The following is a 27,632-nucleotide window of genomic DNA, read 5'->3' on the forward strand; positions in this document are numbered from 1 at the left end:
CGAAATGCACATTTTGCACATGTACTGCACCATTATTGAAGCTCGCCGCTGAGTATTCCAGATGTGGTCTAATTAAAACTCTGTACAGTTGTAGCAATACTTCCTTATTCCTGTACTCCGATCCCCTTGCAATAAAGGCATATTTGCCTTCCTAATTGCTTGTTGTACCTGTATGTTAACTTTCTGCGTTCCTTGTACAAGCACACCCAAGTCTCTTTGAACATCTGAAACAAAAACAAGAAATGCTGGATCCACTCAGCAGGTCTGGCAACATCTGTGGAAAGAGAAGCAGAGTTAACGTTTCAGGTCAGTGACCCTTCTTCGGAACTGACAAATATTAGAAAAGTCACAGATTATAAACAAGTGAGGTGGGGGTTGGGCAAGAGATAACAAAGGAGAAGGTGCAGATTGGACCAGGCCACATAGCTGACCAAAAGGTCACGGAGCAAAGGCAAACAATTTTTTCTTCCTTTTTTTTTGCATTCCTTTTTACATTTTTTACAATCTTTTTTTGCATTTATTTCATTTCATCTTAGTTTGTTCAGTTTGCTTACCCACTTTTTTTCAGGTTGTTTTTCTTCAGGTTTGCACTTGCTGATGTTCAATATTCAGTATATTCACACCTAATCTGTACTAATGCTTTGTCTTTCAACACACCATTAACATATTGTTTGCCTTTGCTCCGTGACCTTTTGGTCAGCTATGTGGCCTGGTCCAATCTGCACCTTCTCCTTTGTTATCTCTTGCCCAACCCCCACCTCACTTGTTTATAATCTGTGACTTTTCTAATATTTGTCAGTTCCGAAGAAGGGTCACTGACCTGAAACGTTAACTCTGCTTCTCTTTCCACAGATGTTGCCAGACCTGCTGAGTGAATCCAGCATTTCTTGTTTTTGTTTCAGATTTCCAGCATCCGCAGTATTTTGCTTTTATCTCTTTGAACATCATCGCTTACAAGTTGCACACCTTTTAAAAAATATTCTGCTTTTCTATTCTTACAACCAAAGTGCATAACTTCATACTTCCCTACATTATACTCCATCTACCATCTTGTTGCCAACTCACTTAACCTCTCTATATCTCTTTACAGCCTTTCTGTGTCCTCCCCACAGCTTACCTTTCCACCTACCTTTGTATTATCAGCAAACTTAGATACATTACTCTCTGTCTCTTCATCTAAGTCATTAATATAGATTGTAAATAGCTGAGGCCCCAGCACTAATCCTTGCGGCACTCCACTATTTACTGCCTGCCAACTTGAAAATGCCCCGTTTATGCCCGCTTGTTGCTTCCTGCCTGTTAACCAATCATCTATCCATGTTAATATATTACCCCCAACTCCATGAGGCCTTATCATGCCAATTAGCCTTTTGTGTGGCACCTGATGGAATGCCTTTGGAAATCCAAGTATACTACATCTACTGGTTCCCCTTTATCTACCCTACTAGTTACATCCTCAAAAAACTCTAATAAATTTGTCAAACCATGTTGACTTGTTCCAATCATACTGTGCTTTTCTAAGTGCACTGTTAAGACTTCCTCAATAATAGTTTACAGCATTTTCCCAACGACTGATGTTAGGCTAACTGGCCTGTAGTTCTCTGTTTTCTCTCCCTCCTTTCTTGAAAAGCGGTGTAACATTTGCCAACTTCCAATGAGATGGGACCATTAGTGAATCTAAGGAATTTTGGAAAATCATAGCTAGCACATTCCAATATCTCTGCATCTACCTCTTTTAGAACCCTAGGATGTAGGCCATCAGGTCCTGGAGATTTGTCAGATTTTAGTCCCTTAAATTTCTCTAATACTTTTTTCTCTGCTGATATGAATTTCCCTAATTTCTAACTCTTTTTAGCCCTAGGTTACTGCCTATTTCTGGTATGGAACTTGTGTCTTCTACTGTGAAGACAGACACAAAACATTTATTCAATGCCTCTGCCATTTCCTCATTTCCCATGACAATTTCTCCTGTCTCTGCTTCCAAGGGACCAATGTTGATTTTAGCTACTCTCTTCCTTTTGATATACTTATAAAAGCTCTTACAATCTGTTTTTATGTTACTGGCTAGTTTACTCTCATTCTATTTTTTTCCTTATTTAATCAACTTTTTGATGGCCCTTTGCTGTTTCCTACAACACTCCCAATCTTCAGACTTGCTACTGTTTTTTGCAACATTGTGAATCTTTTTTATTCTAATACTATTCTTAACTTTCTGAGTGAGCCACAGATGGGTCTTTCTGTCTTTCAAAGGGATGTATTTTTGTTGAACATTTTGAATTGTTTTTTTTTTTAGATTAGAGATACAGCACTGAAACAGGCCCTTCGGCCCACCGTGTCTGTGCCGACCATCAACCACCCATTTATACTAATCCTACACTAATCCCATATTCCTACCAAACATCCCCACCTGTCCCTATATTTCCCTACCACCTACCTATACTAGTGACAATTTATAATGGCCAATTTACCTACCAACCTGCAAGTCTTTTGGCTTGTGGGAGGAAACCGGAGCACCCGGAGAAAACCCACGCAGACACAGGGAGAACTTGCAAACTCCACACAGGCAGTACCCAGAATCGAACCCGGGTCCCTGGAGCTGTGAGGCTGCAGTGCTAACCACTGCGCCACTGTGCCGCCCCTGTTCTTTAAAGGTTTCCCACTGTTCATTTACCGCCATACCTTTTAGTCTATTTACCAATTTACCTTAGCCAGTTCTCCCCTTGTGCCTATGTGGCTTTGTTTAAGTTTAAGATTCTTGTTTGTGATTGGAGTATGTCACTTTCAAACTTAACATGCAATTCAATGGTATTATGATCACTGTTTCCCAGTGGATCGTTTACTATGACATTGCTTATTAACCCTGCTTCATTACACAATACTAGATCTAAGTTAGCTTTATCCCTAATATAAAAACAAGAAATGCTGGAATCACTCAGCAGGTCTGGCAGCATCTGTGGAAAGAGAAGCAGAGTTAACGTTTCGGGTCAGTGACTCTTCATCGGAACCCTTCCAGCGTCCGCAGTATTTTGCTTTTATTTTAGCTTTATCCCTAGTTGGCTCCACAATGTATTGTTCCAACAAACTGTCCCGAAAACATTCTACAAACTCATCTTCTAGACCACTCCTGCCAATTTAATTGTCCCAGTCTATATGAAGATTGAAGTCCCCCACAATTATTACATTGCCTTTGTTACAAGCTCCAATAATTTTTTGTTTAATGCGCTGTCCAAAGGTATAGGGGGCTATAAATTACCCCCACCAGTGTTCTCTGATTCTTGCTATTCCTTATTTCCACCCATTCTGATTCTTCTGATCTTCTATATTATATTCTGTCCGATAGTTTTTAGGGTTCTGCCAATTAAATCGCAACTGATGATTAAAAAAGGATTACTTTTTATAGAAATTTGTAGTTTCTTTTTGCTTCTTTAGAAATCACAGCTAGACTTTACAGCATCCTCCTACTCATGTTGCATGCTGTAACTCTTCACAATGCTCCCGACTAATGGCTGAGTCTTTGTCTGATGCACAGAGAAACATGGTTTTTAAATAGACAGTAATACCCACATGTGTGATAGTTGGAGAGTTGCATCAACTGCTTCTTCCCCACAGAATGGCAATAACTGTCTAATCTCTATAAATAATAAAAATAAGTTTAAAATTCCATTGCCTTTACTTATTGAAGAATAGAGTACAAATTACTGTCAGTGATGTTCATTGTACAAATGTTTAATGTGCTCATGCGAGCTTCCTCTCTCCAATATTTTAACCTGTTAATAACTCTGTTAAAATACCAGAGACAGAAATTTGGTTTTGAGTCCACTAAATGTCTGGATGATAAATATTAAGGCCCTCATCGTAATGTCTATCCTAGTGTTTAGAATGTAGAGTTCAATTTTCCTTTAAGCATTGCAAAATTATGTAAGTAAGGGAGTTAAGCATGACAAAAACAAATCACTTTCTCTGCTAACGTGATAAAATCCCTCCCTACAAGAATACTGAAACAGTTACTCTGAGAAAGTATTGTGAACTAGGCTGCAAGAGCCACTGAGCAAGAGCAGTTCTTTATAAAATACACACCAAAATCCTCCCGGGTCACGTTACATTGAATTATTTATCAGTATAACTACTTGATGAAAACTGTTCACATTCCCAAAGCTCTTTTATACCCAGGGAGAATTGGCAGTGTAATCATGGAACAGGAGAAGGCTATTCAGCCCCTTAATCTGTTCTGCAATTCAATTACATCCTGGCTGATCTGTACCTCAACTCCATTTATCTGCCTTTGTGCCACTTCCTTTGATACCCTTTCCTCACAAAATTCTACCAATCTCAGTCTTAAACATTACAATTGATCCAGTATCCACAGCTATTTGGGGAAGAGAATTCCATATTTCCACTACCTATTGTAAAACTCACAGCGTCACTTGGCAGTTTCACGTGCAGCACTTATGGCAGAACCTGCCTCTCAAGGATTGGCCTTCACAGCCATCAGCAAATGTGCACCAAGACATCCCACCTAAATGGATTGTTTGCTGCGTATACATCATCTTTCGTAGATGGAAGGATGCCAGCCACTACCTATATTAACAGCAAAATGCTGCAGAGGCTGGAAATCTGAAATAAAAACAGAAAGTGCTGGAAATACTCAGCAGGTCAGGCCGCATCTGTGGAGAGAGAAGCAGAGTTAACATTTCAGGTCTGTGACCTTTCATCAGAATTGGCAAACGTCAGAAAATAATTCGGTTTTAAGTAAGTGAGGGGCGGGGTGGGTTGGTGGGGAAGAGAACAAAAGGGAAGGTGTGTGATAGGGCAGAAGGCAGGAGAGATTAAATAACAAAGCTTTCATGCGACAAAGGCAAAGAGTGTATCAATGCTTGTGGTGAAAGACAAAGCATTTTTCCAGTGAGAGAGCTAATGGCAGAATATTGAGCAGCTCTGTCCACATGAAAAACAGGCACATGGGTAAAAAATAAAATAAAATAATTTTTAAAAATAGAAAAAAAGTCCAGTCATGCTTTGAAATTGTTGAACTCAAAGTTGAGTCTGCAAGGCTGTAGAATGCCTAATCAAAAGATCAGGTGCTGCTCCTCAGCCACCACCATCCTCCGCCACCTGGCTGATCTTGCTCTTACATTAGACAACTTCTCCTTCAACTCCACTCACTTCCTTCAAATAAAAGGTGTTGCTATGGGTACCTGCACGGGTCCTAGTTATGACTGTCTTTTTGTGGGTTAAGTTGAACATTCTTTGTTCCAGTCATACTCAGGCCCCCTCCCTCCCTTCCTCCCTTCCTTCCTTCTGGTACATAGATGACTGATTCAGTGCCACTTCCTGCTCTCGCCCCAAACTGGGAATTCTCCCAGTTTCTCCATCTCTGATGATGCCACCTTCTGACATGTCTTCCTTTTCAACCAAGGACCCCTCCACCCTCCTCCTCCTCCTCCTCCTCTCCTGTGGTTGACAGAGCCCTCAACCTTGTCCGATCTATTTCCTGTACTCCTGCCCTCCCCCTCCCAGAACCGCGACACGGTTCCCCTTCTCCTCACTTTTCACTCCACCAGCCTCCACATCCAAAGGATGCCACTTCAGCATGATGCCGACCTAAAGCAGGCCTCTAGTCCAAGGCCCCAAAACTCTCCTTCCAGGTGAAGCAGCAATTTACTTGTACTTCCTTCAATTTAGTATACTGTATTCGCTGCTCTCAATGCGGTCACCTCTACATTGGGGAGACCAAATGCAGATTGGGTGACTGCTTTGCAGAACACCTTTGCTCAGTCCGAAAGCATGACCCCGAGCTCCCAGTTTTGTTACTTAATCTCTCCTGCCCTCTGTCCTATCAGACACCTTCCCTTTTGTTCTCTTCCCCACCAATGACCCCCCGCCCCCCCCCCCCCCCCCCACCCCCTTCACTTGCTTAAAATCTAATTCTTTCTAACCATTGCCAGTTCTGATGAAAGCTGCCTGACCTGCTGGGTATTTCCAGCACTTACTGTTTTTATACCAACTACTACCTATTGTGTGACAATGTGTGGCCTGATTTCATTTCTTAAATGATCTCGCTCTAATTTTAGGATCAAGGCCCCTTCTTCTGGATTCCTTCACCAGAGGAAATAATTTCTTCCTAACTACCCTTTTCAATCCCTTTATAATTTTAAAGACCTTGATTGGATCACCCCTCAAAAGTTTAAACTCAAGGGAATACAAACTAAGTTTATGCAACCTGTCCTCTTAATTTAACCTTTTAAACCCTGGTATAATTCTGTTGACTATGCACTGTGCCCCTCCAAGGCTGATATACATTTCCAGAGGTTCAGTGCCCAAAACTGAAGGGAGTATCCCAGATTGGTTCTGGCTAACGTTCTGTACAATAAGGGGAGGCGGTGGCGTAGTGGTATTGTCACTGGACTAATAACCCAGAGACCCAGGGTATTGCTCTGGGGACATGGGTTCAAATCCCACCACAGCAGAAGGTGGAATTTGAATTCAATTAATAAATCTGGAATTTAAAAAAGCTAGTCTAATGATGGCCATGAAACCATTGTCGATTGTTGTAAAAACCTATCTGGTTCATTAATGTCCTTTAGGGAAGGAAATCTGCTGTCCTTACCTGGTCTGACCTACATGTGACTCCAGACCCACAGCAATGTGGTTGATTTATATGCCCTCTGAAATGGCCTAGCAAGCCACTCAGTTGCATCTAACTGCTACGAAGCCAATAAAAAGGAATGAAACCGGACGGACCACCCGGCATCGACCTACGCACCAGAAACGACAAGGGCAAACCCAGCCCTGTCAACCCTGCAAAGTTCTCCTTACTAACATCTGGGGGTTTGTGCCAAAGTTGGGAGAGCGGTCCCACAGACTAGTGAAGCAACAGCCTGACATAGTCATACTCACGGAATCATACCTGACAGACAATGTTCCGGACACTGCCATCACCATCCACGGGTATGTCCTGTCCCACCGGCAGGACAGACCCAGCAGAGGTGGCGGCACAGTGGTATACAGTAGGGAGGGAGTTGCCCTGAGAGTCCTCAACATCGACTCTGGACTCCATGAAATCTCATGGCATCAGGTCAAACATGAACAAGGAAACCTCCTGCTGATTACCACCTACCGCCCTCCCTCAGCTGATGAGTCAGTACTCCTCCATGTTGAACAGCACTGGGAAGCACTGAGGGTAGCAAGGGCACAGAATGTAATCTGGGTGGGGGACTTCAATGTCCATCACCAAGAGTGGCTCGGTAGCACCACTACTGACCGAGCTGGCCGAGTCCTAAAGGACATAGCTGCTAGACTGGGTATGCGGCAGGTGGTGAGGGAACCAACAAGAGGGGAAAACATACTCGACCTCGTCCTCACCAATCTGCCTGCCGCAGATGCATCTGTCCATGACTGTATTGGTAGGAGTGACCACCGCACAGTCATTGTGGAAACGAAGTCCCACCTTCACATTGAGGGTACCCTCCTTTGTGTTGTGTGGCACTACCACCGTGCTAAATGGGATCGATTTCGAACAGATCCAGCAATGCAAAACTGGGCATCCCTGAGGCGCTGTGGGCCATCAGCAGCAGCAGAATTGTACTCATCCACAATCTGTAACCTCATGGCCCGGCATATCCCCCACTCTAGCGTTACCATCAAGCCAGGAGACCATTCCTGGTTACCGTTACCATCAAGCCAGGAGACTAATCCTGGTTCAATGAAGAGTGCAGGAGGGCATGCCAGGAGCAGCACAAGGCATACCTCAAAATGAGGTGTCAACCCAGTGAAGCTACAATACAGGACCATCTGCATGCCAAACTGCGTAAGCAGTGTGCGATAGACAGAGCTAAGCAATCGCATAACCAACAGATCAGATCTAAGCTCTGCAGTCCTGCCACATCCAGCCGTGAATGATGGTGGACAATTAAACAACTAACTGGAGGAGCTGGCTCCACAAATATCCTCATTCTCAACGATGGGGGAGCCCAGCACGTCAGTGCGAAAGATAAGGCTGAAGCATTTGCAACAATCTTCAGCCAGAAGTGCCAGTTGATGATGCATCTCGGCCTCCTCCTGAGGTCCCCAGCATCACAGATGCCAGACTTCGGCCAATTTGATTCACTTCGCGTGATATCAGGGAATGACTGAAGACACTGGATACTGCAAAGGCTATGGGTCCTGACAATATTCTGGCAATAGTACTGAAGACCTGTGCTCCAGAACTTGCTGCGCCCCTAGCCAAGCTGTTCCAGTACACCCACAACACTGGCATCTACCCTGCAATGTGGTAAATTGCCCAGGTATGTCCTGTACACAAAAAGCAGGACAAGTCCAACCCGGCCAATTACCGCCCCATCAGCCTACTCTCAATCTTCAGTAAAGTGATGGAAGGTGTCATCAACAGTGCCATCAAGCGGCACTTGCTTAGCAATAACCTGCTCACTCACGCTCAGTTTGGGTTCCGCCAGGGCCACTCAGCTCCTGACCTCATGACAGCCTTGGTTCAAACATAGACAAAAGATCTGAACTCAAGAGGTGAGGTGAGAGTGACTGCTCTTGACATCAAGGCAGCATTTGACCAAGTATGGCACCAAGGAGCCCGAGCAAAACTGAAGTCAATGGGAATTGGGGAAAACCCTCCGCTGGCTGGAGTCAATCCTAGCGCAAAGGAAGATGGTTGTGGTTGTTGGAGGTCAATCATCTGAGCTCCAGGACATCGCTGCGGGAGTTCCGCAGGGTAGTGTCTTAGGCCCAACCATCTTCAGCTGCTTCATCAATGACCTTCCTTCAATCATAAGGTCAGAAGTGGGGATGTTCGCTGATGATTGCACAATGTTCAGCACCATTCGTGACTCCTCAGATACTGAAGCAGTCCGTGTCGAAATGCAGCAAAACTTAAACAATATCCAGACTTGGGCTGATAAGGGGCAAGTAACATTCGCGCCACACAAGTGCCAGGCAATGACTGTCTCCAACAAGAGAGAATCTAACCATCTCCCTTTGACATTCAATGGCATCACCATCGCTGAATCCCCCACTATCAACATCCTAGGGCCTACCATTGACCAGAAACTGAACTGGAGTAGCCATATAAATATCGTGGCTACAAGAGCAGGTCAGAGGCTAGGAATCCTGCGGCGGGTAACTCACCTCCTGACTCCCCAAAGGCTGTCCACCATCTATACAGCACAAGTTAGGAGTGTGATGGAATACTCTCCACTTGCCTGGATGGGTGCAGCTCCAACAACACTCAAGAATCTCGAAACCATCCAGGACAAAGCAGCCCCCTTGATTGGCACCCCATCTACAAACATTCACTCCCTTCACCACCGACGCACAGTGGCAGCAGTTTGTACCATCTACAAGATGCACTGCAGCAACACACCAAGGCTCCTTAGACAGCACCTTCCAAACCCATGACCTCTACCAACTGGAATGACAAGGGCAGCAAATGCATGGGAACACTACCACCTGCAAGTTCCCCTCCAAGTCACACACCATCCTGACTTGGAACTATATCGCCTTTCCTTCACTGTCGCTGGGTCAAAATCCTGGAACTCCCTTCCCAACAGCACTGTGGGTGTACCTACCCCACATGGACTGCAGCGGTTCAAGAAGACAGCTCACCACCACCTTCACAAGGGCAATTAGGGATGGGCAATAAATGCTGGCCTAGCCAGTGACGCCCACATCCCATGAATGAATTTTTAAAAAATTGAAGCACCACTTCCTTGAAATATAGGCCAACATTCCTTTTGCCTTTTTGATTGCTTTTTGTACCTGCTTTTAGTAATATGTGCACATAGACACCCAAATTCTTTTGCTCCTTGTCCCTCACCACTGAGAAAATATTTCAGTTTGTCTTTCTCAGATCCAAAGTGGATGACCTCACACTGAACTCCGTCTACCATAGTTTTGTCCATTCACTAATGATTTATGCCACTTAAGGCATGTCCCTTTGTAATTTCTGGATTTCTGTAATTTATTATGCTTCCTCATTTAGTATCATTGCGAACTTAGAAAAACAACTCTCTATTCCTTCATCCAAGTCATTAATATATATGGTGAAAAGCTGAGGCCCCTGTACAGATTTTGGGGAGCACCACTTACCGCCAATCAGATAATGTTCCCTTTATCCCTACTCTCTGTCTCCCACCTCCAAACCAATTATCAGTCTAAAGCACAAGGTTAGCTCCAATTCCATGAGTTTTCATTTTTGTTAATAACCCTCTATGCAGAACTTGCACAAATGCCTTCTGGAAGTTCACATAGACAACAACCAGTGGGAGAAAATGGATCTCATTTTGTGGTTTCAAGGGCATAAAGCCAGCGCATTGAGGCCCAATTTCAGGGACCTACATCTCAAGGACAATTGAAAAACATACGACCCAAAACTCAATCGGGCCAATTTTCAGGTGTCGCTGGCAGCCACCTCAAGCTGGCTTTTGCTCCTTCCATATGTAAATGAGGGCCCCAATATGTGTTTTCGGTCTCCTCACAGAAGCTGGACAGTGATGAGTGGGACAGGTGTCAGAGCTACCCTGCTCAGGATACTTCTGCGACAGCTATGGATTTAGCAGCTGCCACCAACAAAAAGTAAACTTTTTAAAGTAAAATGTTAAAATAAAACCTTCCTGTGGAACCAGAAGGAGGAGGAGCTCTTGGTAGTTGTATAACACAGATAAGCATTCTTGTCTCCTGACCAAATTATTGATATTTGACCCACAGCTGCATATTATTTCAGCTTCCCAATGCATTGGTTTGGGCAAAGCACTGTGTTTCTCTTTTGGTTTAGCTCAATTCTTATCCTTAACCTCAATAGTTACAAAAGTAACTGTAATGATTCTTGAAACAGAAACACAGAACTGTTGTTGCATGGTCAAGGTCATTTGCTTCTGCTGCCTAAGGGGCTTAGAACTGTGGTTGCAAATTGCTGAATTTGTGAGTTTCAATACAGGCAAATCTTCCAGCACACACTTGATGAGTTCTGTTGGCACTCAGCCAGGCTCGCAACAGGTATAAAGCCAGGATTTAGTTAAGGATAGGAGGAGAAGGTGGGGAGCAGATCAAGCTAATCACTGTAGTAACTTATGTCCAGCCTTAATTGCTCAATGTCTCCTTGAATCAGAGTATTTTGGGTCACAGGTTATATTCTCTATCTTATTTCAAAGCAACTAGTAAGTTTGCTGTGGATTTTACAGTAAGCCACTTGTTACTCGTGTTATGCTGTCTTGTCCATTAGACACACTTAGCATAACACTGTTCTCAATTTTGCACACAATGTGCATGTCTTCCCTCTCCCCTCCCACAAAAATGATTACTTCATAACATGCACCTTCTACCCATTCACCTGTAGATTATTGTTTTTTGTCCCTGCTGCAACCATTCTTTCTGTTACTGTGTCCTGCATTCTGTGCAGTTTTGATTGTGTAGTGTTTATGTTCTATTTTCAACATCAATGTGCGGTGGGTTTTCCTGATATGTTGCAGATGGGAAATTAGCTTTCAGATTAGCTAGCCTGTGATTATTAGGGAGATTTCCAGTCTAAAAGACTTACCAGCAATATGCTGATTTATCGGCCCACTACTTCCATTGTGCCTTCTATAAGAAAGTAGATAATCTATTCCCATGACGAAGATGATTATAATTTTGCATTGCACATCAGATTCTGTCCAAAGGCTTACAAACATTGGCACGCATATGTAGATGAATGAGACAACTTCCTGCTAATAGTATTAATGCAAAGATTAACAGCTCTTAGCTCATAAACTATTCACACCATCTGATGCTGCCAGACCTGCTGAGTATTTCCAGCACTTTCTGTCTTCATTATTGTAATATACTCAAAGACCTATGTGGATGAATAAACTCAGGTTATTACTCTGAAATAAGCCAGAAATGGACACCAGAGAATTGAAATGGAAAGTACTGAGCAGTGAATTTTAAGCAGAAAACAGAGAAATGCTTAGGATAGTCTAGCAAGGAAATTAACATTGTCAAAAACATTGGATATATTTATAATTCTGTCAGGTCGCCAATTGAGAAAAAAAGAAAGACTTGGATTTATATAGCGTCTTTCACAACCACCGATGTCCCAAAGCGCTTTACAGTTAATGTTGTCACTGTTGTAATGAGGAAACACGATAGCTAATTTGCACACAGAAAACTCCCACAAATGGCAATTTGATAATAACCAAATAATCTGTTTTTTGTGTTCTTGATTGAGCCATAAATATTGACCAGGACACCAGGGATAACTTCCCTGCTCTTCTTCAAAATAGTTGGATCTTTTACATCCACCTGTGAGGGCAGATGGGGCCTCAATTTAACATCTTACCCAAAAGGCAGCACCCCCTCAGTACTGCACTAGAGTATCAGCTTACATTGTAGCGCTCAGGTCCTGGAGTAGGAGTTAAACCCACAACATTCTGACTTTGAGGTGAGAGTGCTACATATTGAGCCACAGCCAGCACAAGCAATGGTCAAGTTGAATTTTCCTCCAGTCCAGTTCCCCACTGGGGGAAGGTCAAAGTGAGACTTTGTCCACCACCCAAATCCTGACCCCAACCGATTTTATTAGGTCAATCCTTATTAAAGATGTAGGGTAGGTTCCCAGCGGCCTATCTGCTCAGCAGTAGGTGCTTCTCACAGTGCTGCATTCTGATTTTGTTTCTAATCTACCTTGGAAAATGCAATGTTGCTGCAGTAGGACAATCACTGCAGCAGCCAGGAGTGGGAGGATGGGGGCAGAATAGCTAACATTAAAGGGAGTACAAGCCGTCTGATTAAAATGTATCTCGGGCAGTTGGCTTGGAATAATGAATTTTATGGAGTTTTGTATGATCATCGCTATCACATGTAGGGGACAATTTTACAAGTCTGCACTGCAGAGCACGGGCTGGAAATTCAAGCATGCACTGCAAACAATCAATTAAATAACCATGCTCAAATTTCAAATTTGCACTACCACCAGGCAAGGCCTCCCAGGGGCAATGCAAACATGTTAAATTACCACCACAAAATATTCTTATCATGATCTCAACAATCAGCTGAAAGTTGATAAATATTTTCAAAGTTAGTTGTGGCCCAGCTCTATTCAGGCACTGGTTTTACTGTTTGTGCTTTATGATTTATGTGATGGAATGATTGGAACAGCAACAATTAATCTTCCCCTGGAGCCACTGTTTATCAGACTGGTTCCTTTCATTGTTTTCCCTGATTATGTTTCTGACAAACTACACATGAGGAAAGAGCAAGGAAATTATTAGTAATTATTATTAGCGCTGGCTGCCATTTCCACAATACTTTATTGTGCTTTTAAATACAATTTTACTAAAAATATAATAATGGCACAATGCAGAATGACATATTTTTAATAATTTTGAATAGTAAATTACTGAAACTTTTTTTGAATTTAATCTACACCAAGGTAGATAAGAAACAAAATCAGAATGCAGCAGTCCATTTTTAACCAGACGCTAAGCTTAGTTTCCTTTTGCTACCTTAAATATACAACAAATTTCATGCTTTCTCCCTTGCAGGTTACACAGAACTGGGATGATACAGCAAAGGGTGTGAACAGGGGGCAGATACCTCCACTGACAATAAGTATTCCTCTGGGATTTGTTAGGAAGAAGTGCAATTCACGGCAGGGTGCAAGAAGAGTTTTCCCCACTGAATTAAGGAGATATAAGTGTTAATAAGACCTTGGAGTGAAATGTGCACTGTGTAGGTGGGAGTTGGCACTCTACATCTTGGGTTGCTCTCTGCCCAGAGTTCTGCTTATTGTTTTAAAAATTATTTTTTATTTTCTCCCCCAAATTTTCTCCCCGTCCTTCCTGAAGGTGTTGACTCAATGTGGGCCCATTACAGGAAGAGACAGGGAAATTTATAATGGGGAATAAGGGAATGGCAGAGAAACTAAACAAAGACTTGGGCTGAATTTTATAAGCGTGCAGAAAATCGTGGCGGCGTGTTCCTATCTCGCCGGTCTTCCTGCGCGGATGCGCCGTCATTATGTCACGCGATATTTCGCATGAGGGCTCATTTAAATGGAGGGGACGGAATAGCCACACCTGATGACGTCATCGGGGGCAGCTGCTCCATCCCCGGCAACAGCGCCTGGTGCCATTTTTAGGGGCTTCAGGCCGTTCAGCCTCATTTAAATTTTTAAAGGTCCTGTTTCAAAGAAAACTGCATAATTTTAATTTACCATGATTCCCCTCTCCCACACCCCCACTTCATTTAATAATTTGACATATCCCTGCAAAAAACACCTTTTGATATTCTGAACTTCCCGCCTGACTTCAGCACCTTTGGCCCTCAATCCCTTCCCATCATTCCCACAACCAATAACAATAGTTCTCCCCACTCTCCCCACCCCCCCAAACCCTGAGAATCACACTGCTCCCCCCGCCCCACGAGTGTCTCGCCTCTGTTCCCCAAATGGGACACCGGCCGGAATATCACCGTGGGATGGCCGCCCAGTCCAGGTAAGTTATTTATTTATTTGCATTCATTATAATACTCAAATGAGGCCTCCACCGCCATGTAACAGGGGAGGGTGGGCCGCACCGAGGCCTTGCCGCCGCCAGTAAAATGTGGCGGAGCCTTCCCGGCGTCGGGGGTCGTGGTGGGCGTCTCCCGGAAGAATTCTCCAGACCCTACCGCCATGACCCCCGATGTCGGAGGGCCAGCTTGGGGCAGCCACAGCATAGACTCAATGGGGAAAGACCACTGTGTGAGGTCCCCCCACCAAGCTGAAGGGAGGGGCTGGATCCATGGAAAACCCCTCGAACTGTATCGGGAAAATTTTCGTTTGCTGTAAAATGTATATGGCATGAAAAATGAAATGGAAGGGTTGTGAGGCAACTCACTCCTGCATTGAAGGAAACTGACCTCCTTTGCACTGTTTGTAATTTTTGACTTGGTGCTGTTTGGAACTGTTCTATCTTGTACTTTTTACTGATTTTTATGAATAAAGTATAGTTTGGAAATAAAAAATTGTCGGAGGGCCTGTAAAATTCAGCCCTATGTGTCTGTCTTCACGGAGGAGGATACAAAAAAACTCCCAGAAATACTGAAGAACCAAGGGATTAGCGAGAATGAGGAACTGAAAGAAAATAGTATTTGTAAAAAAGTTGCAATGGAGAAATTAATGGGACTGAAAGCTGATTTCCAAAATTCTATAGATTCTGGAGCGGTTCTTGAAGATTAGAAGGTCGCAAATGTCACCCCACTATTTAAGAAAGGAATGAGAGAGAAAACGGAGGACTACAGACCTGTTAGCCTGACATCAGTAGTAGAGAAAATGCTAGAATATATTATAAAGGATATGTTAACTAGACACTTAGAAAATAATGGTAGGATTTGGCAGAGTCAACATGGATTTTTAAAAGGAAAATCATGTTTGACAAAACTGTTTTTTGAGGATGTAACCAGCACAATAGATAAGGGGGAGCCAGTGGATGTGGTGTACTTGGATTTTCAGAAGGCTTTCGATAAGGTCCCACGCAAGAGTAAGCAAAATTAGAGCACATGGGATTGGGGGTAATATACTGGCATGGACTGAGAATTGGCTAACAGATAGAAAACAGAGAATAGGAATAAGCGGGTTATTCTCAGGCTGGTAGGCTGTGACTAGTGGGGTACCACAAGGATCAGTGCTTGGGCTCCAGCTATTCACAATCTATATAAATGATTTGGATGTGGGGACCAAATGTAATATTTCCAAATTTGCTGATGACACAAAACTAGGTGGGAATGTGAGTTGTGAGGAGGATGCAAAGAGACTTCAAGGGGATTTGGACAGGCTAAGTGAATGCACAAGAAGATGGAGTATAATGTGGAAAAATGTGAAGTTATCCACTTTGGTAGGAAAAATACAGAGTATTTCTTAAATGGTGAGAGATTGTGAAGAGAGTAAATGGACATATTAGCTAGATCCAAATGAATTATTTTTCAATATTCTGAGATTTACAGTGTGATGTCCTTACTCTCCATGCATGTTCTCTGTTATTATGTCTTATATTTAATTAGAAAGTGAAGATTTGTACCTCTGTATATTGAGAAGATTCCATCTTTCATTAACATTATGTATTATCCCCACAAATATTCTATAGCACATCTCCTACTCTCCCTCTCTGGCCTGTTTAATGCAGAGTGTTTCGAGTCAGTTTGGTCAAGTTGCAGGTATTCATCTTTTATTGACAAAGTTTTTTACCTATTTTGTTCTCGGGGTGTGGGCGACATTGATAACCCCCATTTAGCATTCATCCCTAGTTGCCCTAAGCATATGGTAGTGGGCTTTTCCTTGAACCACTTCAGTCCTGTGCTGATGGTGATCCCACTATATTGTTAAAAAAGGAATGTCAGTATTTTAACTGAGTGAAGATGAAGGAACAGTGGTATATCTCCAAGTCAGTATGGTGTGTGACTCGGAGAAAAGTTTGAAGGTGATGATGTTCTCAGTTTATTGCTACACTTGCCCTTCTTGATGGTAGATGTCACAGGAGAGGGAGGTGACCCTCGGATGTGAGGAATCTATGGATTGAAGATCCACATCAAATGGATGGTGGAGGGAGGCAGTCAGTTGTATTTTTGCTGCTTCATTGTTGCGCATTTGCTGAAGATGTGTTGGGCTCTTCACAGGTCTTTTGGGGTAGAGGTGAAGCATTTAGTTGTGCGGTTCCATCATGAGGTTTGTTGTCAGAGAGATGTCCATGAAATCAGAGATGTAGTTATCCCATAGGGATAGTTTCCCTCGACTCTAGTTTTGAGTCAATGGCCCATTTGCCATACTCATAGACATTCTACTGGAAAATATTTGCAGGGAGAAAGGTCAATAAAATATCAGTCCAAATAGAGCAGTGGTTTTCAAACTTGTTTGGCTTAAGGACTCTTTTTCAAATGGATTAGCACAGACCCTCCCCCCCCCACCCATACAAATTATACTATAAACTTCTTGCACATTTACATTTGTGAAAGTAAAGTTCATCCATGTCCTGGTCACAGGACTAGCAAGAAATTTTGCCAGGGCTATCTGATATAGAGAACATTTCATGTGATTGGTGATAAGAAAACTTTTATCTTCCTTGCAGCTGGCAGATAACTCCACAAGTTCAGCAACATACCTGTTGAATACTTGACCGCACAACATCTCCCTACTCTCCCTCAACTGAGATTAGGCTCGGTAGCTCCTGTCAGGAACACTGGCACCTTTTCAGCTGTAAATCTCCATTGTCCACCTACTTGCTACACAGCTGCTGAGTGTTTCAGGGTTTTTTGCCTCTCCCTCTGCTGTTTATCAGCCTGTCTGCACTGGAATATCACTGACATGCTACCTGGTCTGTGCCATTTCTGCCATTAGGACAAGGCCAATAATTGGGACCATGGTTTTATTCTGGGTCCAGTCACAGGCCCAAGCCCCTGGACAAAGCTGACATGGTGGCTTCTTTCAACCCTCCCCTAGCCCCAGTGCTGTGAATCCATTGCCAGTATCTCTGGAGCCTCTCGTCTCCGTTCTTGATATTCTCAGTTAATCCGAGGCTCCACTAATCCAGTTACATGTCCTTTTCCAGAGCTGCCTTGGCTCCAGTGTCAGCCCTGCAATCATTTGCCAGTATCTCGCTGTGCGAGTGCATCAGGCCCCTGGGCCTGATATCAAACTTCCCAGTGCATGAACTCTTGGTTGTGCCATTTGAGCAGACAAAGGAAATCAAAATAACAGCCAATGGTATGCGCCTGACCTGCGCATTGCAGCAACAGGTCCTGTTCACATTATTTTGCGAACCCCCGAAAGTCTCTGTGGACCCCAGTTTGAAAATGACTGAAAGAAAGCAGATGTTTTGTGAGCAGAAAAGTGTCATCCAACAGAAAAGCATCACAGATGTGTAACTTTTCCACATCTGTAGCAGTGTTGCAATTTGGGTTTTGTACAGAAATATTTTTCCCTTCAATAGCGGCTCCTGGAAGCAAACAGAACTCCTGTCTTGTTCCAAACTCCGACTTTTAAATCTTTATGTTTCAAAGCCATATTGTCTTCCCTCTCCCACTGCAACTAGCGGTGGGAAGCCCTGGCAGATGTTTCCTCCCAAAGCTAACTGGAAATCAGAAATGAAAGAAGAGAAGTGTTGGAAATATACACCAAGTCCATCAGCATCTGTCGAGAGAAGCGATAAGTTTAAATTTTGGATGCACACTCTTTACCAGAACTGAAAACTAATAGGTAACATATTTTAGTAATGGTGGGTAAAGAGAGAAAAAAAAAACAAGGGAAGGAAAATAACAGATACTTCATCCATAACTGGGTAGTTAATGGCTTGACTGAGCTGCAGACCACTTGATAGAAAACTGTTAGATGATGTACCAGAACCCCAGTGATGTTATAGAAAGGCATTAACAAAAAACAAGCAAGTAGATAAGAGCGAGAAAAGAAATGGGAGATGCCGCATACTCAAACAGACAAGAAAATGGTAAATAAAAACAGGAAGTTCTGGAAATACTCAGCAGGTCTGGCAGCATCTCTGGAGAGAGACACAGTTAATGTTTCAGGTCTGTGACCTTTCATCAGAACTCTGGGTTATGATGAAAGGTCACAGACCTGAAACGTTAACTGTTACTCTCCTAGATGTTGCCAGACCTGCTGAGTATTTCCAGCACATTCTGTTTTTATTTCAGATTTCCAGCATCTGCAGTATTTTGCTTTTATTTAAGAAAATGGGAAAAATGAGAAAGAAAACAAACCGCAAACATGCTGGTCACAGGGGGAATCGGTATCCACAGTGACTGTTTCTTCTCTTTTCAGGACTAGCATTCCACTGTGTTTTGCTATCTTCCAATTTCATTGTTAACCTCCTTTATTTGTAGGTTTTTCCTTCTCCAATTTCCACTGTTTTCTCGCCTTTTTTGGTTTGTGTCACTCCCATGGTTTTTCACCTTTTTAACTATTTTCAGGTTCTTTTGTTTTAGTGCCTTTCCATTACCTCACTCAGATAATTTTCTATTAGCTGTTCACAGGTATTCAACCCATTAACTCCATCTCTCTGATCAGAGTATCTTGTTTCTCCCTTTTTTGCCCAACTCTGTTCTAACCTTACTAAACCACCTGCTTGTCTTTTAGCTTTCCATTCTGATGACGGGCCGACAGCCAAAACATTAACTTGCCTTATTTGCTTTCAGATGCTGACTGACCTGCTGTGTGTTGCCCGCATTTTCTGTTTTTATTCCAGGGTCTGGTCCTGGGAGCTTCCTAATCTGTCTGACATCTTCCTAATCTGCCTGACATGTCTACACACGGACTTAACCAGTGGTGCAATCAGTGAGCCCCAGAAGGAATATTTTCTAAGTGTCTTTCTTTCTTTGGCCTCCTTATCTCGAGAGACAATGGGTAAGCGCCTGGAGGTGGTCAGTGGTGTGTGGAGCAGCGCCTGGAGTGGCGATAAAGGCCAATTCTAGAGTGACAGGCTCTTCCACAGGTGCTGCAGAAGAAATTGTTTGTCGGGGCTGTTACACAGTTGGCTCTCCCCTTGCGCTTCTGTCTTTTTTCCTGCCAACTGCTAAGTCTCTTCGACTCGCCACACTTTAGCCCCGCCTTTATGGCTGCCCGCCAGCTCTGGCGAACGCTGGCAACTGACTCCCATGACTTGTGATCAATGTTACAGGACTTCATGTCGTGTTTGCAGACGTCTTTAAAGCGGAGACATGGACGGCCGGTGGGTCTGATACCAGTGGTGAACTCGCTGTACAATGTTTCTTTGGGTATCCTGCCATCTTCCATGCGGCTCACATGGCCAAGGCATCTCAAGCGCCGCTGACTCTGTAGGGTGTATAAGCTGGGGATGTTGGCCGCCTCGAGGACTTCTGTTTTGGAGATACGGTCCTGCCATCTGATGCCAAGTATTCTCTGGAGGCAGCGAAGATGGAATGAATTGAGACGTCGCTCTTGGCTGACAAACGTTGTCCAGGCCTCGCTGCCATAGAGCAAGGTACTGAGGACACAGGCTTGATACACTCGGACTTTTGTGTTCCGTGTCAGTGCGCCATTTTCCCACACTCTCTTGGCCAGTCTGGACATAGCAGTATAAGCCTTTCCCATGCGCTTGTTGATTTCTGCATCTAGAGACAGGTTACTGGTGATAGTTGAGCCTAGGTAGGTGAACTCTTGAACCACTTACAGAGCGTGGTCGCCAATATTGATGGATGGAGCATTTCTGACATCCTGTCCCATGATTTTCGTTTTCTTGAGGCTGATGGTTAGGCCAAATTCATTGCAGGCAGCCGCAAACCTGTCGATGAGACTCTGCAGACACTCTTCAGTGTGAGATGTTAAAGCAGCATTGTCAGCAAAGAGGAGTTCCCTGATGAGGACTTTCCGTACTTTGGACTTCACTCTTAGACGTGCAAGGTTGAACAACCTGTCCCCTGATCTTGTGTGGAGGAAGATTCCTTCTTCTGAAGACTTGAGCGCATGTGAGAGCAGCAGGGAGAAGAAGAAAGGGGTCTGATGAGGAGCCGCTATGTTGAATTGTGCCTTTCAAATTGTCATGGAATGAGGTGATGATACTTCGTAGCTTTGGTGGACATCCAATCTTTTCTAGTAGTCTGAAGAGACCACGTCTGCTGACGAGGTCAAAGGCTTTGGTGAGATCAATGGAAGCAATGTAGAGGGGCATCTGTTGTTCGCGGCATTTCTCCTGTATCTGACGAAGGGAGAACAGCATGTCAATGGTCGATCTCTCTGCACGAAAGCCACACTGTGCCTCAGGGTAGTCACGCTCGGCCAGCTTCTGGAGCCTGTTTAAAGCGACTCGAGCAAAGACTTTCCCCACTATGCTGAGCAGGGAGATTCCACGGTAGTTGTTGCAGTCACCGCGGTCACCTTTGTTTTTATAGAGGGTGATGATATTGGCATCGCGCATGTCCTGAGGTACTGCTCCCTCGTCCCAGCACAGGCAAAGCAGTTCATGTAGTGCTGAAATTATAGCAGGCTTGGCACTCTTGATTATTTCAGGGGTAATGCTGTCCTTCCCACGGGCTTTTCTGCTGGCTAGAGAATCAATGGCATCACTGAGTTCCGATTTTGTTGGCTGTACATCCAGCTCATCCGTGACTGGTAGAGGCTGGGCTGCATTGAGGGCAGTCTCAGTGACAACATTCTCCCTGGAGTACAGATCTAGATAGTGCTCAACCCAGCGGTCCAATTGCTTGCGTTGGTCAGTGATTATGTCCCCTGATTTATATTTGAGGGGGGCGATCTTCTTGATGGTTGGCCCAAAAGCTCTCTTAATGCCATCATACATTCCTCTGATGTTTCCGGTGTCTGAGGCCAGCTGAATATGACTGCATAGGTGTTGCCAGTAGTCATTTGCGCAGCGCCTGGCTGTTCTTTGTGCAGCGCTTCTGGCTGCTTTAAGTGCTACGGATGTTAACTCACTGGGGGCTTTCTTGTAGTTCAGCAGTGCAATGCGCTTAGCGGCTATGACAGGTTCCAGCTCTTCAAAATGAAATTGAAACCAGTCTGCATTTCTCTTCGCACGTTTGCCGTAGGTGGTCAAAGCTAACTCATAGATGGCATCTCTGATGTGGGCCCACTTGATCTCAGCATCCCCTGTGGGAGTGTTTTGAAGGGCTGTTACAAGTGAATTTAGAAATTTTTGTAACAGCTGTGGATGAGAAATTGTGCTCGTGTTGATGCGCGGGTGGCCCTTCTGCTTGGAATGATGCAACTTCTTTGGTCTGAGTCTAACCTTGCTGCACACCAGGGAGTGGTCGGTGTCGCAGTCTGCACTGTGGAAGCTGCGTGTGATTTGAACACTGTTTAAGGAGGCTCGCCTTGTGACGATGAGGTCTAGCTGGTGCCAACGACGCGATCTTGGGTGCCTCCATGAAACCTGGTGACAGGGTTTAGTGTGAAAGAACGAGTGGATGATGCAGAGGTTATGATAGGTACACAACTCAAGCAGTCTCTGCCCGTTCTCATTCATCCTTCCAACGCCATAGCGCCCAAGGCAGGAGGGCCATGAGTCATGGTCGGCCCCAACCCTGGCATTAAAGTCCCCCAGCAGGAACAGATGTTCAGTGTTGGGGATGCTACTAATGATATTATGGAGTTCCTCGTGGAACTGGTCTTTAGCTTCTGGTGGGGAGCAGAGTGTTGGAGCATAGATGCTAAGTAGATGTACTGGACCAGAGGTGGTGAGCAGTCGGATGGACAGTATGCAATCCGAGCCATTTGAGGGAGGCTTTATCATGCTGAGCAAGGAGTTTCTGATGGCAAAGCCCACTCCATGCTGTCTTGGTTCTTCAGGATCCCTACCCTGCCAGAAGAAGGTGTAGTCTTGCTCTGCTAGAGATCCACTCGTGGGGAGGCGAGTCTCCTGAAGTGCTGCAATGTCTACATTGAGTCTACTGAGCTCGTTGCTAATGATGGCGGTCTTCCGAGAATCGTTGATTTGTGTAAGGTCTTCCGAAAGGCCAGGACACATAGTTCTGACGTTGCAGCTTGCAAAGCAAAGGGCTGGTACCTTCTTTCCTTTTTTCATGTTGTTTGGTGTGGTGTTGCAGTCCACTTTTCGGGCAATGACCCTGACCTCCAAGTACCCATTGAAGCAGGTGGACTGTAGCGGGACAGAACCTTATTGACCGGGGGCTGCCCGGTTTGAGGCGGGCGGTAGCTGTCCAGTGAGGTGCGATGACCTCTCCCACCGACAAAGGCAACCTGTGGCGCCCAATCTCTACGCCAATTGAGCTGGACTTATAACCCGTAACTGCTGCCTTCCGTGTTGTTTCAGTCGCTGTGAGGCGACTATGGAGTGACCTCTCCATGGCGCATGCCTGGGCGAATGTATGGAAGTTGAGAGTTGTCCAAGCATCAAAACCCCCCTCTCGGCCTTTCTGGTGGGGTCCAAAGGAGTGCAGAGCATGACGTTTGGCACCGATATGGCTGCAGGAACTGCCGGAAACATGCCAGAGGTGACACATGACCGCCTACGGGGTTCCGCTCCGGATTTTCTGTTAGGCTTTACTCCGTTAGCCTTGGTCTCTCCCGGGACGCCCACAAGGCAGTGGGGTTGTTAGGGCCCCTACACAGGTGTAGGACTCAATAAAGCAGCCTATACTAGAGATTACCTATGTACAAATGAAGAGGGGAGTTGGCTCTTTAAGGATTGATGTGTTTTTTAAAAAAAGTTTTATGTCAGAAATATATTAATATAAGCATTTCATCAAACATTTTACATTTCTATTATATGGTCTGTATAATGGGTAAAACTAAAAAAACTATGTAAAATCATCTGAGTCTTTTTGTCATAGGATGGGGTAATCTTCATTTGTTTACATTACAAAGGTGGAATACTCTTTCACTGGCATCAGCAAATATCAATAAAATAATAGAAAATAAACTTTAATAAATGAATATATCTGTACTGAAAATCTTACAACTTCACACTCTTCCTGTCTACAAAACCTTACTTCCTGTTGAAACATTTTTGCTTTGTGTTAGTCTTTTCCCATTATAATTTCCTATAGTGGAAAGTGACCAAGAGAACTTGCCAGTTTGTCATACACCTTCCCAGCTTCGTGTTTCATAGCTCCTGAATCTGTACTGCAGAGAAACTCCTAGTTTCCAACTAGCTCTACTTCTCTGCTTCCCAAAGTTTTGCAATTTAACTATAAATAATATCAAATCGAAGTGTCATGCAAAAATGACAGAATTCATGATTTCGAGATGAGGACTAAATTATGAGTGTGCAGCCCAGCCCAGTAATCTCTGCCCTCTGACCCCACTTCACTGAAAACTGATCCTGGTCCCAGTGAGCACTGCCATGGGAGATAAATTTGTAATATTCAAAAATCTTTTTGTTCCTATTTTGGAAAACTGAAATAGCATCTAATGCCCACTGGACAAAGATGAATCCCTTTTGGGGTGGCGGTGGGTTGGTTTCATACTATTCCCCAATTTTAGAACCCAGATAGGGATTTTATTTAGGTCTTACTCACCTCACCCTTGGTGGTAACAATGCCAAGGAATTCCTGGTACTACTCAGATGAAAAGGGAAGCATTCATAACCAGTCGCTTCAGAAGCCTATTTCCTAATAATGAACAATCACTGAATGACACTGACAGTCATTAGTGGGAAATTTGGCCTCCAGGCCACCCCTTCCACCTGGCTGTTTGAAGCTGTCTGACAGCCAAGGAGAGTGGTTTACAAAGGGAGGATACAAAAAGAGCGAAAGTATATATTTGTACTTCACAACCTAGAGTTTGTATTTTCAAAGCTGTCACTCATATTCATAATTACAGGAGTATAATTCTTTGATTTGCATTCTTTATTTCAAAGAATGAAAATAAAAATGTTTTGAGAAGCAATTATTAAATCTTTTACATTGACCTTTACAGGACAGAAACAGGCTCGGCCAACAAGCCTGTGCCAGTGTTTATGCTCCAGAGCCTCCTCACACCTTATTTTGTCTCACCCTCTTAACATATTCTCTATTCCTTTCTCCCTCATGCATTTACCTAGTTTCCCCTTAAATACATCCATATTAATTGCTTTTGGTTAGTTATGATCACACAACAATCTGAATAACTCAGACCAAGTAGATGCCTAGGGGAAAATGAGGCATTTTACATCAGTAAATTATAGTAAATTTCTGACCAGATCATTATTTTAATTCAATTCTTTTTTTGTCAGGTATGAATATCTCAGCCAATCAGGATGAAGCAACACATCAGGAAACATATCAAATGGAAATTGACAAAGAGACTAAGAAATGCATCTTACGTACACACACGGGGACCTTCTGGACATTGGTGACTCATGGAGGGATCCAATCCACAGCTTCTGAAATGCAAGTTATCCTAATCAGTCAAAGCACAGATTTTTCCATCGCAGAAATTCTTATAAAGCCTGACTAGTCACTATTTTACTGCCAACTTAGCTAACAAAGCCAGTTGACAGTATTTGTTCCTACATTGATATCAGTCATTTACTTATCAACCCAAATACTGACTCTCAAAGCCAAACCAACAGCTATAGAAACACTAGCCTTGATATTTATTGGGGCGAGTTACATAATTCAGAAGTCTGAGTGTCCCCGCATGCTGTTGAGATTTAACGCTCTGTGTTAGTCTCCGGAGTTTTAACTCTACAGCATGCATCTTTTGCCCCTGATAGGTTTATGAAGGAGTGATCTGATCCGGGGGTGAAGGTCTCATCGGGGGGTCGGGGCTGGGGGGGTGCCATCCGGGAGTCAATGTAAGTGGGGGGAGGTCTGATAGAGGGGAGCTTGAGGAGCGGGGAGGAAGCACTTCTACTCTGCCTGGCCCACAAGCAGTGCTGTAAAGGTACTTGCCTTTTCCCCAAAGCTGCCTGTACTTTGCTTCAGCTGCTGGGTTTCCCGAGGCCTGGGAAACCTGGCCTCCATTTGTAAACTCTGCAAAGCAGGTTAAGTCAGAGATTACCAGTCTCATTAACATATTGAAAATACCAACCCTCTTCCTGACAGTGGGTTGCTCACGCCTTGTTCCGCCTTGGTAAAACTTTAAAATCAGCAGGTTGGAGCCAGCTTTCTGACACAGTCGGAATTTTTTCCTATTTAACCCCCCACCCACATCTAATCCCAAGCACTGTTAAAATTGTCCCTACTATTACCACAGCTTGTATTGATCTGTCATATGATCAAAGAGCTTCATTTTTAATAGGAGCTTGTAAACAGAAAAAAGGCAAAGTGGTTGAGGGAGACAATACAAGAGGGCAGGACTCTAGTGATTACATGGTCAATCTCCACAGATGGAACAAGCAATAATCTGCAGTCAGAGGAGCAGAATCCAAGTGGGCTCAGGATGAGGATCTTGAAGTGGGTTTGCTGGAATACAGGTAGCCAGTGGAGCTCAGCAAAGAATGGGTGGATAATGTGCAGGATTCTGTACAGTACGGGATGTGGGCCATGGAATTCTGGTCTATCTGAATTTGTGAAGAGCGGAGAATGTGGACCAAATAATAAAAGAAAGACTTGCCTTTATATAACACCTTACATGACCTCATCCCATGGAAATGAAAATTGTAAATCAATGGAAATAAAAATTGGGAGAGATGTACAAGAGGTGGCTATCGCCCGTTTTCCCACATAACCTAAAGGCAAAATTATCCCCAAGGTGCTACTTTTATTTTATGATGCATTTATGTAATTGCCATGGCCGATGTTTATTTTGTCATTTCATTTCCAATATCTCATCAACAAAATGTCACTAACAGCTCATCAATATCACACTATCACCATCCCACTACCTCACCAGTTTCATGTTATTCAACTTCGATTGTGTTACATTTATGACATGAGTAATGCTATAGACAATTGTAATCTGGGCTGGTAACAAAGTGAAACATGTAACCTATATCTCACCTAATGGTAATGAACATACACAGAAATGGTGTATATTTCAGCTTCGGTGTCCAGGTATAAGGTAACTACCTGGATGGGAACTGGTGAGAGATAACTGCTGGGAACATGACTAGTTTTTGAACAGGTGTTTCCTCCTTCTAATCCAGAGATGGCAACTGTATGTTTGAAATTGAATGGCGTGGACGAAGAATAGCAATCAAGGCTAACAATGGCAAATACATCTGTACAAAGAAAAATGGGCAGCTTGCATCAGTGAGTGATTCAGCTGGTGAGTTAAGCCAGAGTGAAAGAATTTTTTAAAAGGATGGAACAAGTATAGCGATGGGTTTAATTGTATTATTTTCAGTAACTATTGTATATCAATTCCAACTCCCATCCTTGCCCACTTGGATTATATCATTCACATGAACAGAGTCATTGTTTTCAGTATTACATAGGTTATAACTTGAAACAGGTTAATTTCCATATTCAAATGACAAACAAGAAATTCATGAATATGTAAACACATTTTGTACTAAAATTGCACAGTGCAATTTCAAGGGAAAACATGTGAAAGCTCAAGATTTAGCAAGTAATTTCAACAAAAATTCCAAAATAAATTCAAACTCACTAACCCATCACTTATAAGAACAAAAAGTTGTATGTCGTTCACAATCTTAGAATCTGGAAGATATAGTTTCCTGTTTGGTGAACAAGATACATTGACCACATCCAACCTACATATATTTATTAACTATTCCTATAACAATCACTGTACCGTTACATGAGTGACTAAATGGCTACTGTTAATTGAGTTTCAAAATCATTACCTTAAATTTCTGTCATTCAAAGTAATGAAGACAAGTATCTCATTAACCGAAATGTTTTAGCAAGTGACTTATGTAATACCACATCTCATTTAACTCTAGGAGAATTGTTAATTCAGAAACAAGGGAAAGGAACAAGAAATAGAACAGGATTTTATGTGCAATACATTGATATACAAGTATTAAATGTATACAATATAAACTCCATCGGAGGTTTCACTGCCAGGAACTCAGAAAATACATTCGGGGGGATTTTGATTATTAAAGGTCCTTTCTAAATCTTGTGCTTGAACATTTTTGTCTTGAAATTGCACTGTGTGATATTCGTAACAAATATGTTTGCACTTTCATATGAATTTCTTGCCTGCTATTTTAATGAAGATGTGAGACCATTTCAGGTTAACACCTTCGTTGAAATATACACTGAGGAATTTTGAA

General features: G+C 43.4%; 1 protein-coding gene across 1 annotated transcript in view; it reads left to right on the plus strand.

The window, feature by feature from the left end:
* LOC137384332 (fascin-2-like) overlaps window positions 1–27,632 on the plus strand; it is a 59,988-nt gene that overhangs the window by 25,928 nt on the left and 6,428 nt on the right. Inside the window, exons 2-3 of the mRNA XM_068058210.1 lie at window positions 24,678–24,834; window positions 26,535–26,656. Coding sequence (XP_067914311.1) covers window positions 24,678–24,834; window positions 26,535–26,656 — 279 coding nt within the window. The remainder of the gene's footprint in view (window positions 1–24,677; window positions 24,835–26,534; window positions 26,657–27,632) is intronic.

The sequence above is a fragment of the Heterodontus francisci genome, chromosome 26, assembly GCF_036365525.1.
Source record: "Heterodontus francisci isolate sHetFra1 chromosome 26, sHetFra1.hap1, whole genome shotgun sequence".
NCBI lineage: Eukaryota > Metazoa > Chordata > Chondrichthyes > Heterodontiformes > Heterodontidae > Heterodontus > Heterodontus francisci.